This window comes from Copidosoma floridanum, unplaced genomic scaffold (genome assembly GCF_036245765.1).
Source record: "Copidosoma floridanum isolate Cflo_tuat_1 unplaced genomic scaffold, Cflo_Japanese_pri ptg000019l, whole genome shotgun sequence".
Lineage (NCBI taxonomy): Eukaryota > Metazoa > Arthropoda > Insecta > Hymenoptera > Encyrtidae > Copidosoma > Copidosoma floridanum.
In genome coordinates, this window is record NW_028321896.1 from 9,902,249 (window position 1) to 9,915,243 (window position 12,995).

The 12,995-nt window shown below is 42.0% G+C and overlaps 1 protein-coding gene across 2 annotated transcripts in view; it reads left to right on the plus strand.

Annotated features, from left to right (window-relative positions):
• Positions 1 to 12,995, plus strand: part of Rbp6 (RNA-binding protein 6) — a 590,998-nt gene that overhangs the window by 369,718 nt on the left and 208,285 nt on the right. For both annotated transcript variants that reach the window (XM_089593560.1, XM_089593561.1), the window contains exon 5: positions 10,007 to 10,048. In XM_089593560.1, the coding sequence (XP_089449686.1) occupies positions 10,007 to 10,048 (42 nt within the window). The remainder of the gene's footprint in view (positions 1 to 10,006; positions 10,049 to 12,995) is intronic.

Here is a 12,995-nt window from a genome sequence, read left to right on the forward strand (position 1 = left end):
CCGATGCTAGTTTTACGCGTATGGAGGACGAAAAATGTTTGGAAAATTCAGCCTCGGGAAATAAAACGGTGTTGCTGCCTCGATCGTTTTACATCATAATCGAAGTGACCCATTTTTGTTCCTTTCTTTTCCTCCATCGTCCAGTTGCATTAATTATCGCTCGAAAGCCCAAACAAAAAGCTCGTGGCCAATAAATAACGCACCGAACGAAAATAAAGCTTCGATGAGTGTTGAATTTTCAATTGGCTGGCACACGAGCGCACACGTATAACAAAAGAAATTGTGTATAGTGCTGGTTTTTTCTTTTTTCTTTCTTTTTTTTTTTTTTTTTATCACTGAAAAGGCATAATCATCGGGTGTGTTTGCAAACAGAATCGATCCCTTTAAATAATTCATAAGCAGAGGAGTTGTCGCGGTGGTCACACCAACGGGGTCTTCTGTCTCATTGGTCGGAATTTACGAGCCATTGTCATCTGATTGGCTGCGCTTGTGCTGCGAAATAGCTGTCAGCACCTGACAAGAAAAACATACTATACGCGCAGTCCCTGCAGGAAAGTATCGAACGTGCATGTACCGTCAATGAGAGTTTTTCTATATACATCGATGAAGGAAGAGGAACGTGACGACGGCGCGATCAAGTTAAATGAAAAATACGAAGCTAGTGTGGATATTTCAAATTAAATTATTTGAGGTGTGAAAATATTTCGTTTCATTTTTTCAAAAGTATCGTGATTTAAAGAGTGAAATTTTGTTTGATGAAATAAAAAATATTGCTGTAAAAAAAGGATTTCCAAAAGGGGGACTGAGTTGGAAAAAAAAGCTTTCACCTCTTTGATTCGAGCGATGCATTTGCTGAGAACGAAGTTCAACAGTGAGTAAATTGATCTGTTTTTCTAGAGCACGGCGGGCGTTATCAATTTCGAAATTTTTTGGGTGGCTTTCCGTTTTCAAAGCGACGCTTTTTAATTTGTAGGGGAAGCTCGATTTTTCAGATATTTTCTGTAACGTTGAAAACACTCCGCGATTTAGCATCGTTTGGCTGCATATTTACTGCGGCGCGCGAAGCGCACTTTCCACCAGAGTTATTTCTAGTTTTTGGGAAATAAAAATAAATTAAAAAAAAAAAAAAAAATAGCTCGCCCGTGACAACCATGACAGTGTGTATTGCACGAGAACGAATGTAAAGCCACGATAGAAAAAAAAATCCAGGCTCGGGAGATTTATTTCCCCGTCGGCATGGATACGCCGTGCAGTCGTGTAAATATTTTCATCGATTTTTAGGTAAAAAAAAAAAAAAAAAAAAAAAAAAAAGGTTTCAACCGGAAGGGGAGGGATGACGATTTCGGTGCCCACTACTGTATACGCAGCGAATCGCTGAACGGTGTGATTTCGTAGCTCTGCTGTGGCGTCGCTGTCTCTGGCACTTTAACGTGAATTCGCCAGTGGAGGGACCTGCGCGAGACAGTTATGAGTTGTCTAATTGTTTTGTCATTGTCGTAATGCCGTCGCTTTGCTTTGCTAATATCGCCCCGATGTATGTATACTATATCGTTTCCTCGGAATCTCGTGGTTGGTATATTATATATTGTTGTTTCTAAGTTTGCGGGACAACGTGTCGTCGTGGCATCTAAATTGCAGCTTGAGAATAATTAATAGGTCGAGGGATATCTCGTTGGTCGGCTGCGTTTAATCAAGAGTCCATCGAGTACTTGTAGTTTTGAAACTCATCGCGGAGAAACGCGGAGATGAGATTTTCTTTTCCCCTTCCAACTTGCGTCCAACTTTCGTGATCGATAACGCGCAGCGCTCCGATGGCTGGTTTTTCATTTTTCGACGTTGAAAGCTTGAGCCGGAAAATTTGCATGGAAATTCATGCAAAGTGCATTCTGCGCTTCTCTTTTGTTCTGCTTGGACAAATACCGCGAAACTACAATTTTTCAGAAATGATGAAAAGAAGAAAAAAAATCCATCACCAGTCAAGCACCAGAAGAAAAGAGAGAGAGAGAGTGTGTGTAGCAATTAGCAATCAAGCTTGCCCTGAAAAATGATACAGGTACGTCATCGATCGGAAACCCACAGCGAGCGAGGGGGACAAAGGAGTGGGTGACGGTGGAAAAATTTTTTAATAACACTGCCTGTCAGGCGGGGAGTTTTCGAAAGCGTCACCGGCATTTGGCGCCAGACAATATTACAGCAGGTCCCGGCGTTTAAGCGACAGCCGGCATCTGCTGACACAACAGAGGAGGACAAAAAAAAAGGCCGACGAGTCGAGATGACTGCACCGAATACGGATATATACAGGGGGGTGTTGGTACATGGTGGTACCGCTGCTGGGAAGAGAGTCGACTCGGCCGCCTGCATCCGATGCGACTTTATTAAATCGTCGAGTGACTACTCCACTGTCTCTTTGCAACAGTAGCAACTCATTTCGCTCTATTTGGTGTCTATTTGTTCCTCAGTATTCGTGAAGTGACGCATCTGCAGATAAAATCATTTAAAGGGACAATTGGCAGGGAGGTTGAGAGCGATCCGATGATGAATTGTATGTTAATTATAATTTATGATTACCTTTCGTCTCGGCGAATTGACAATTTTTTATAGAGCACCAAGCGACGAAGCTGTACGTCACGTAATTGCCTTTTCAATTTTGAAGATTGAAGGGAATTTTAATCCAACTGCTTCTCCAATCTCGTGTATTAGCCTAATTAAATATTTGTCTAGTAAAAAAAAGGAGAAAATAAGTGAGGTCTTTTTCGAATCAAAGGCCAGTGACTCGAATGTAAAAAAACCACTTTTTTTCCTTTTTTCTTTTTTTTAATCTCTTTTCATAGTTAAGAAAAGTAAAAAAGGGATTTCGTGGTTTCTCCGGAATTTTATACCAAATAAAATATGTTAATCTCTTTCTACTGGTCAAAGGTCTCTGGTAGCTGCGGTATAATTCAGTTAAGCCGAGGAAGCCATGAAGTTTTTAATGATGCTCGACGTCACCGCAAAAGTCCACAAATGTTCTCGTATGTTGAAAAAGTTGGTGAGAGTGAATGGAGTGGCTCTGTTGGGCAACCGAGAGGAGAAAATAATAGGGGCACTTTAAAAATGTTTGTCAAGATTCTGCTTGGAAAAAAATATTCCAGTTTAACCTTTTACACCAACTTAGTTTTATGCTTGTGCGAAATGCTATTTTTCAGCCAAAAATTATATGTATTACTTGGTACATCAAATTCTACGAAAGTAATATTTTTCACAAAATTTTATGCTAATCTTGCATCATCAATCAAACAATTGCAAAATAAATTAATGCGAATGCGTTGCTAAGAGCATTACTATGTTCTGACATCATTTGATCGATAGAGTCATTTTCAAGAGACATTTATTAACATATTGATATGAGCTCGCATTGCGATGTATCATTTTGGTAGGCTCTAATGAATCAAACAGCAATTTCAAAAGCCATTACGCAACAGAGTATCGATATTGATACATATATCGATACTGATAGGGTATATTTGGGCCATAGAGTTGAAGCTTACGTTTGGCTTCGAATTCAAAATAAAGTAAATTTTACACATTTAAAAAAATATGTAGTAAATACTTTTACACAAATTTATAAAAATACAAAAACGTTGCCACAAATGTCACAAAGAGTCCAAGTTATGAAAAAATGACTTTAGCAAGGCTTGCGTTAAAATTACTGTATTTATTAACTTGGGATTATTCAGTATGTAAATCCTTGTGAAAAAATTACCCTCTTCAACTGATGAACAGAAAAATCTGAAGGTACGAAAAAACTACTACTTACTTGTTACAAATCGGCTTACGGCAAACATCGTTCGAACGATCAAACTACCCCTTTGTACTGGTCAACTATGTCAAAGATCAGATTAAATCAATGGAAAGTGTGAGTGTCATGCCCAAAACCGCTTTGTTGTAATAAATTTGCAGAGGCTGAAAATAAACTTGCTACGTAGAATCCGACTAAAACCCAATGATCCCCCTTACGCAAGTGTCTGGGAGCATTTGGTTACCCCTTGTATGAACTTATTGTTTAAATAAATTAATTTGACTATTCTAAAATCATACCACGGCAAACCCCCATCAAGCTTCCTGGGATGGGAAAATAATAAGCTCAACAAATGTGAAACCACCGCGAGGTTCGCGAGTTTACCTTCAATTAGCGCAGCTATACATTCGCAGCAGCTCGAGCGTACGTATACCTATGTAGTGACGAGCTTATGAGAGGAGAATCCAGTAATAGAAGCAGTAGTGGCTCACCGTGAGACGTACCGTAATAACGTTGTGCCGACAAGGGTAGCAAAGGGGGGGGGGGTGTCAATCGAGAGCCGCGCGATAGCAAGCACGTAAACCCGTATCAATGAGCGATTATTGCGCGTATTGCTGATTGAATCGAGCGGCACGGCGGTAGCAATATGTATAGCTGTCGGCGTATTTATCCTCCTTCCCCGTCCACGTAGCCCCGATAATCTAATTATACGAGTATAATTTAATTATAACACCGTCACGCGGCGTCTGCACATTTTTCCCATTAAAAGCGCCACGGCTAAAATCACCGGAATACGATTTCCATCCGAGCTTTCGCGCTGCCGCGTATATAATATATATACTGGCTTCGCTCGCGACACCGTCGCACACCTGCACACACACAGAGACGTGTATTTTCGAGCACTTGTTTGCGGAAGTTGATTAAAAATTACGGGTCGCGCTCCCGGGAGGCTGTGCCCAATGGGCTTTATTCCGCGGCTTATTATAAAACAACACCGTCTCCGAGTTTGCTGAAAAATGCTAGTTTCAATTTTTTGGTGTACCGTACAGGCTTTTTTTCATCTCGTTTTGTTTTTTTTTTTTTCTCCTTTCGCTTCTCGTGCGCGCGTCAAACAAAGGTTTTTAATCCTTTTAATTTTGCTCGTTTGAGCGTGTAGAGTCGCTCTGGTGCACCAAGCGAGTGCGATTGTACGGATTACATTGTGTTGCCTGTCGGCTCATTAAAATTCATTAAAATTACATTCGCGATGGATTCGGCGATGAAAAATTTTTTTTAAATTATCCTTGGCCTCGCGAATGAAAATTCAACGACAAGCTAATGCGTATCGGCGATGGGTAGATTTATAAGTAAAGGTGCCAGAAAATTAAAAAAAAAAAATATGCATCAGTGATCGGATACGATGCTAAAGCACGTGAATGACATTGAATCGATATTTATTTGCCAACAAAGAACTTTGTGGCCCAATACAGCCGTCGCACAATATAATAAGGGTGATTTGACGATATACGTTACGAATGTAATTTCTGACATAAAAAAGCAGTGCAAAATCAGCGTGATAAATTGACCATTTAAAGTCGAATACCAACGTATACTCGATTAATATGTACTTAAACAACCTAAAGAACAGAGGGACGTGGGAAATCGGGGTAGAATAGAATAGAATAGAATAGAATAATCAATTTATTAAAACCTTGTGGTAGAACCACGTACAGCTCTCACAAATGTACAATTATAATAAGTATTCGATTAGAATATAAATACAATACAAATACAACAATTTCTCATGAGCTAAGATTCAGGCTTAATACTAATGTTCAGAGGATTACCAATAAATAAGTATTAAAGATCACATGATTAATGAGCATAGGTATAATAAAATAAAATTGATAACAGGTACAAATTTATGTAAGATAAAATAAAATTAATGAGTTACTAATAACTACTCACATAATTTATAAAATGTTATTTATGTCGAGCATCTTTGAGCCACCTATGTACCAATAAAATCATACTAGTGTAGAATGATTTAAAATTAAACGCATTATAATACAATTTACATGTCTCAAAAGATGAAATGAAAACTAAATTTAATATGTACGTTCATATAAGATTTACGTATAAAGTAAATGAAATCATATAACTGACCAATCAGTATCAAATAATTTAAATATTTTGTTGCTTTTATAGATTTTATATCAAAGAATTCAAATTTAAGATCGCGAGGGGAGAGAAGATCTCCCACTTGTAGCTGCTGCTCCTCTCCCCGAGATGTTTACTCGGATCTTTAAACACGTCGGATAAATCTTAAGCGACGCTGGGGCTTTTCCACACAGAAACAAGACTGGCACGCAGTAAGGAAATCGAGAAAAGTCCGAATTCATCGATAGCTTTTTATCTCGTTGTCGCTTGCAACTTTGTCTGTAGCCTAGTCAATCAAAATCGAGCTTTTGCCACTTTCTCCGATCGCAAGTACTGTGCATTCGAGGAATAAATTGCTTCGACAGCTGCCTTACCGCTATGTACCATTGAAAGGGGAAATACACGAGAAGCCGTAGATACACGTTGATGGAGAAACGATGAAAGTGTCACGAGAGAGCAGACGGCATACACCCCACGCTAGACATATACTCCCGATGGAGACGATCCGTGTCATTTCTTCTTTCCGCGTATCGGGTGCACTTATTCCGTGCCAGCAGAGCGCTCGGGACATTTTTACTTTCAGAAATGGTTGTGTTGATACAGCGAATGGCCCGAAGAGCGAGATTTAATGAAAAATGTATCCACTCGAATGATGCTGGCACTTCGATGTGACGACGTATTTTAAAATAACACTTGGTGTGTTTCTTGCTTCCATTCACCGATTCCACGACGAGATCGGCGCGTATCGGTTAATTGAACGAATTTCTACGAATATTTTGTCATTTGGGTGGAAGATAAAAGCCCCAATAACAAAGACTTTGCTCGGTCTCTCTCTTTTCTTCACTCAACTCCGAAGGTGCCAATTTTCGCGATCCAACTGGGTATTCGGTAGTATTATTGGGGCACTTTGGTGGAAGCAAAAGCAGCCAGGGAGCAAGGAATAACTCGGAGAAATTACCTTTTTCTCGGAATAGGAGGAAGTTTCTTCCGTTTTCCGAAGCCCGACGGAAAAATAAGCCTATAGGACGGTGCAGTTCCCAGGCACGCCACACCTAGATCTTCGATCGGTGATGCCCCGGAGCTATCGCCACGACGACCACTGCCTCCTCGCCGATCATTTCGCGAGATGCGGCCGCCGTAACTGGCTTATGTTTGGGGAAATAGTTTCGAGGGAGAACGTTTTGCCTTTTTTGCCTCCCAATCTCCCCCCGGGAACGTCTTTTTGTTTCGCTCCTGACCCCATTCCGCTCGGCCGAACTCGATTGTTTCTTCTTCCCGTCCTACCCAAGTATACGTACACACTATTTTTCACAAAACTTATTTCTCGCCGGCTGTCGTTTCTTTTCAATCATTTCTTGCTTTTTCCTTTTTGCCTCGGTTCAACCGTATCACATTCCGAGCATCCACAAACACAAATTGCAACCGACCGAACGTACATACGCCCAACAGTACTCGCCTCTATTAAGAAGATCCTCGAAAGCAAAGTTGGGGCTGTGTTAGTAAAATGTGCGAGCGAAAGCCCGGAGTTTGGCATCCAAAGAGCACGTGCCCAAAACTTTTGCCCTCCCTCGGTTTCCTCCCAACTTTCGGCTCATCGACTGGCATATCTCATCTCCAACCGGCGAAACGGAGCGGCTCTTTGGGCAGCAAACTTGCAACACGCACTGCGAAAAGAAGTCGAAGGTCAGAGGAACCGCGGTACTGTACGATTGGGTGTAACTTTGTAATTTGGTCGAGTTTTTTTTCGCAAAATAATGTATACGTGTAAAAAAAAATATCGATTGCGAGTGGGTTCGTTCGTTTGTTTGCTCGATTCATCGTCTCTTCTTTTTTTTTTGTCTTCCGGCCGAGGTATCTGGAAAAAGTTTGTTTTCAATAATGGATCGAGAAGCGCGTCTGATAATAATAATGACACTCGGAGTCGCCGAGCAAGAGTATACATGAAAGCGACCTCCTCGATTTCGTCGTGGTTATACGTATATATATACGTCGAGCGAAGAAATTCAATTGCTTTTTCATCAGTTTAACATAAAAACACACCTGCGAGCGCTGCAGCTAAATTGCCTTTAAAAAAGCCATTAACGCCCCGCGATGAATCTCTTTTCTCGCGGACCTGTTCCCTTCGATATCTCGGCGGTCATTAAGAGGTATACGTGTGTAAGGGAGGGAGAAGAAAGGAAAGTGGGTACATAGCTGTGGGTTTCTTTTTTTTCCAAGGCGAGAGCTCGTTAGACGATGAGGAAAAGGAGGGATGAAAGGGGCTACCGAGGCAGTTGGGGGAGAAAAAAAATGTGGGAGACTGTGTAAATATACAAAGGCGGTCAAACGCCTGAAACAGCAGCTCCTGAGTAGCGATCATTTTCGCGTAATTGTTATTGGTCTTCGTTACACATGGCTCAGCTTGGCAGAGTATGTATTTATGTCTTTTTTTTCCTTTAGATCAGAAAGAGTGGCGATAAACATGAATGAATTACTTTAGAAAATTTGTGATTTTGAGTCTGTAGCTTGATTTGATGGTTGGGGACGACTTTGACAGAACTTTGAGGATCAAAAATGACGAAAAAAGTGTAGTTGGAAGTCCGAAAAGTAAAAAATTTTTCCTGAGACGTACCCGTAATACATTTTAACTCGTAAACATACGTATTGGTATACTGACTTTTTTCAAGTTTTAAAAAAGTTTTTTAATATTTTCTTCCAATGAACTTTTAATGTATTTTGCCATCCTCAGTTTTTGAATTTCGAGGTGGTAAAATGAGTGAAAAATTCAAAGTAATTTGTATATTTTCTACAGTTTTGTAAATGGATAATTCTCAAAGGATCGCCAAAAATTTATTATACAAACGGAGATATGTGGTTGTCCCAAAGAAATGCCACAAAGTTTTTTTTTTCCCGATCTTTGACTATTTTTTTTTTTTTTTTATTTACTCATACATAGCTGAGGAGTGTAAAAATTTTACATTCAACGGCATGTAGCATCGTTATACTTCGCATTACGACCATCACCGAAATGGTTATGACAAAGTGCAGCGGTACACGAAAGGGCCATCGGAAACGTAACTACGCAACAAAGCCCTCAACTCTGCTGACAACATCTCGCCATTCGAAGGCCAAATCCCCTAAAACTGTTACGTACTACCAATAAAAAAGTAAAAATAAAAAACGGAAGCAAACTCGCATCGACTCGGCAGTGGTGGCATATCCAAGTAATGGAAGCAACGGATCTTTCGACTCGAACACCCCTACGCTCTTCAGAATCCCCACTGGGTCAAAAAGTGCGCGTCGCCAAATCCCCCGATGAAAATATAACCCTCGAAAGTCCCCCGGACCAACGGGCAAAGCAACACGTTTAATTCATTATCTCGCAACCTTTCCCCATCGAAGCGAAGCCCCGTTATTTACATCCCGCGCGAACGACCGCAGGAAGGACACAGTCCCGTGTACGATGTATTTGTTGAGCGCGTCGGACTAATGTGCCAAAGCTAGCTTTCCCCCGCACCTCGCGCACGAAAAGCCAACGACTCGATCACCGGGGCGCGGACCCGTACCCCCAGTCCACTCGGTGATTGCGGCCGGTGGGGGGTTGCTGCGTCACGTGCAGCTTCTCCTGATTCTGATGCTGTGTTGCACTTCGTCGCTCGGTCGGGCTAATAAACAAACCGAGCATCGAGGAAGCGGCAAAAGCAATGCGCGTTAATCAGCATAAATGGGCTCTGATCCCTCGCCCTATCGGGGGGGGGGGGGGAGGACACCGCGGTTGAATTCCGAATTGCACGAGCTGCAGCTTGTTGTTGCTCGATTCGTTGGCTGGTCAAAGCCCGTGTGCTGAACATATATACGTACACTGCTCCTGCCAATTGGAGCTTGCAACGCGGTGCGTCGAATCGGCGTGTCTGTAACTTTGTGCGCTACTGCATCGAACGTATTCGAGCGAGCGCGCTCGTTTGCAACTGCATAGGAATTGGCTGTGCTAAGCTAGGAGGGGGAGGGGATTTTAAACGGGGGAAAAGGGATCTGAAAAATGTATATTAGGAGATATTGATACTTCGAGTGCCCGTAATTGTGACTTACGATTGTTTTTCTCTGTTTCAGATCGACCCGAAAGTTGCGTTTCCCAGGAGGACACATCCAAAGGTAAGAATACGAATAACCAACCATTCGCAATTTTTAATAATAGCAGTATTAGGAAAAAAAAAAATTGAACAATACGATGTGATTACTTTGTACAGTAATGTACATTTTTTTTCTTCGCTTGTAGACAAATAACAAATCATCGCGGCAAAAGCTCGCCCTCAAAAAGCTTAAGGTATGAAAGGAGTCGCGCGCATCGAGGGAGGGATAAGTGGTAGAAATGAGGTGATGGTGGGACGGAGGGGCGCACAAGAGTGAATAATGAGGCGCTTTTCGTCCTCTGCCAACACGTGTAATTACGTCTAATTTACTGTCAAAACCCAAAATTATTTCTTTGTCCCGGCTCGCGCGCTCGAGTAAAGAGTCCCAGCACCCCCCACTCCCTTGTCCGCGTTGCCGTTCCTCGTTGGTGTGGTCCTCGCGCAAGAACGAGCGTGGAAAGAGCGCGTGAAAAAGGGGGCAAAAAGAGGCGAGAAAGAGAGGGCGAGTGAAAAGCGAAGTAGATGCAGAGCAGCTGTATGGTAGAAGAAAAGAAGAGAAAACGAGGAGGGGGGGGGTGGCAAAAGGCCGGGGAAAATTTACGCGGCTTAATAATATAAATGCCAGGCACGCGAATTACCGGCGAGTGACTGAATTGCGCTAATTTTAATTGTACCCTTTCGCTTCTTTTTGCCCTATACCCTTGGTGCGACCTCCTCTCGCTTCGTACTCCCCTTTCAGTCACCCTCCCCCCACACACATGCACACACGCGTACGAGTTGCCTTGGCAATTCTTTTCAAGCGGCGTGACCTCTGATTTCTCAGTTACCTGCTGCGAGCGACGTTTTTACTTTTAGCAAATTGCTTTGTACGCTCGAATTTTCACTCCTCCCTCCCAGTTTTTTTTTTTTTTTTTTTTTTTTTTCTTTCTTTGTTGCCTTTTTTTTACTGATTGGTACGTTCGACGTTCGGTAACAATGGAACTCGGCCTGGGTGCTCAGCTTCCGTATACCCAACGCCTCGTGCAATTACATATTTTATTTCCTCCGTGCACCTTTTTTGCTAGTTCTCTCTTTTCGTGCAGGAACACTAGCACGAATTCACCATCGGAAAATTTATCAAGGGTTTATGTGATTTTATACCATGTACTCGAATTTTATTGACTTGAGAGAATGTGGGCGGAATTTCCGCGCATGCCATGATGCGTGTACACTCGATTAAATTTATATATTTCAACATAAAAAAATGAGTACAAAAATATATATAAATAGCAAAGAAAAATAACAATTCTCTACAATTAAAGTATGAATACACCTATTGGACTAATCGAAAGTTTTGCCTTTCCGTAGTTTTAAGTGGCTAAGTTGAGTCGGTATGGTGTGGGAGGCTAGCGCAATCTAACTATGATTGGGTCGAAATAAAGTCCTATACTTTTGTACAAATCATGAGCAGAAAAGCAGCAGTGCTCACTGTATATGGAGCCAATACATCAAGTTATTACTATCATTTTCCATGCCCTTCCTCTTTTTTTTACAGAAATTTCATATACGGCAACGAATTAATATTAATAACGAATAATATTAATAGTATTGTTGAAACGGATTAAAATCAACTTTTCGTGCTTTCTTTTTTCGCTTTTGTTCGAGACTCGATTCGCTCGCAGAACTAAGATTATGATTACTTTAAAAATTTGGAAACCATTGAAAAATCAACTTTTCTTAATCATTGGTCCACTACTCTTGCAATCTACTCGATGTTTGGGTGTAAGATGATCCATTTGGACGCCACAATAAAAAGCTCAGACGTAAAAACAAGCTGAAATTGTCTCGACTAGCTCAGCCACGCAATAACATGCAGTCATAACTCATACTCAAACAATGTCAAAGTATGTCAGCTACAAACAAACGCCCGCGTCTTATAGCTCTCTCGAGTCTCTCAATTTATTTATTTTTTTTTCCTACGACCAGAGCAGCTTGGAATCACTTGGCGCCGAGCGACAAGCTTGCACGTTGACATATATAACGCGAGCATACATAAAAGGCTATTTGCCATCCGGCAGATAACAGCGCGTATTTGCACTGCCGGCGTGGTGCGAGAAAGATTTTTATTCCCGCCATTTCTCGCTGTCCGCTTCGCTCTCACCGTAAGTGTTTCGTCTAGGACCTGCTGCTGCTGTCTATGATTTTTCGCCCGCGCACGGGCTTACATGATATGCAGTGCGTGGCAAATGAAGAGAGTACTCCGAGGATATTGCCGGAGTTTGCTCACTTGCAAAACCCCGAGACGAATGGGTTATGGTAAACCGGGACCGTGCACTTTGGCTTGATTTGCGTGCCCCCGACGCGGACGTATGTCTCGTCATTTTGGTCCTTGACGCGATCCTGTTTTTCCCGCGTCTCCCCGGAAAGTCCACATTTTTCACTTTGTAATTTCGAAGAAATCTCTCTTTCTCTCCATACGCGCGTCGAGTCGTTCATCCAGTCGAGCATTCGTGTGTGTACTTTTCGGTTAAACCAACACCCAAACTGCGAGTCGCACAAGTTAAACACCGCCTGCCTCCGCGGAAAAAAATTCGGCCAAGTTTCCAAAGTAACCAAACTCGTGAACTAATTTACATTCGCGGGATGTATATGTATAAATACAAGAAAAAAAAAAGTTTCCATCTGCCTGCTGACTTGGCTGCCGAGGTACATAAATATACTCTCGCTTCGTGTTAATCAATGTCGCAAAGGCGAACGTGGAAGGAACACGTATATACGTCCCACGATCGAGCTCTATCATTTAGTCTTTGGCACCATCAAACTCTCCGCGCTTCTCCGCGATCATCGCCAACAGTGACGTGTTTCATGAACACACCAGACCCTCGAGTTCCGCGAGATGCTATCAATGCCATGGGAAATCGAGACAAAGGAGGCTGGAACGATAAACAGGAGCACCTCTCCAAGGTGTTTGGCTCCACTCGCAGGAGCCC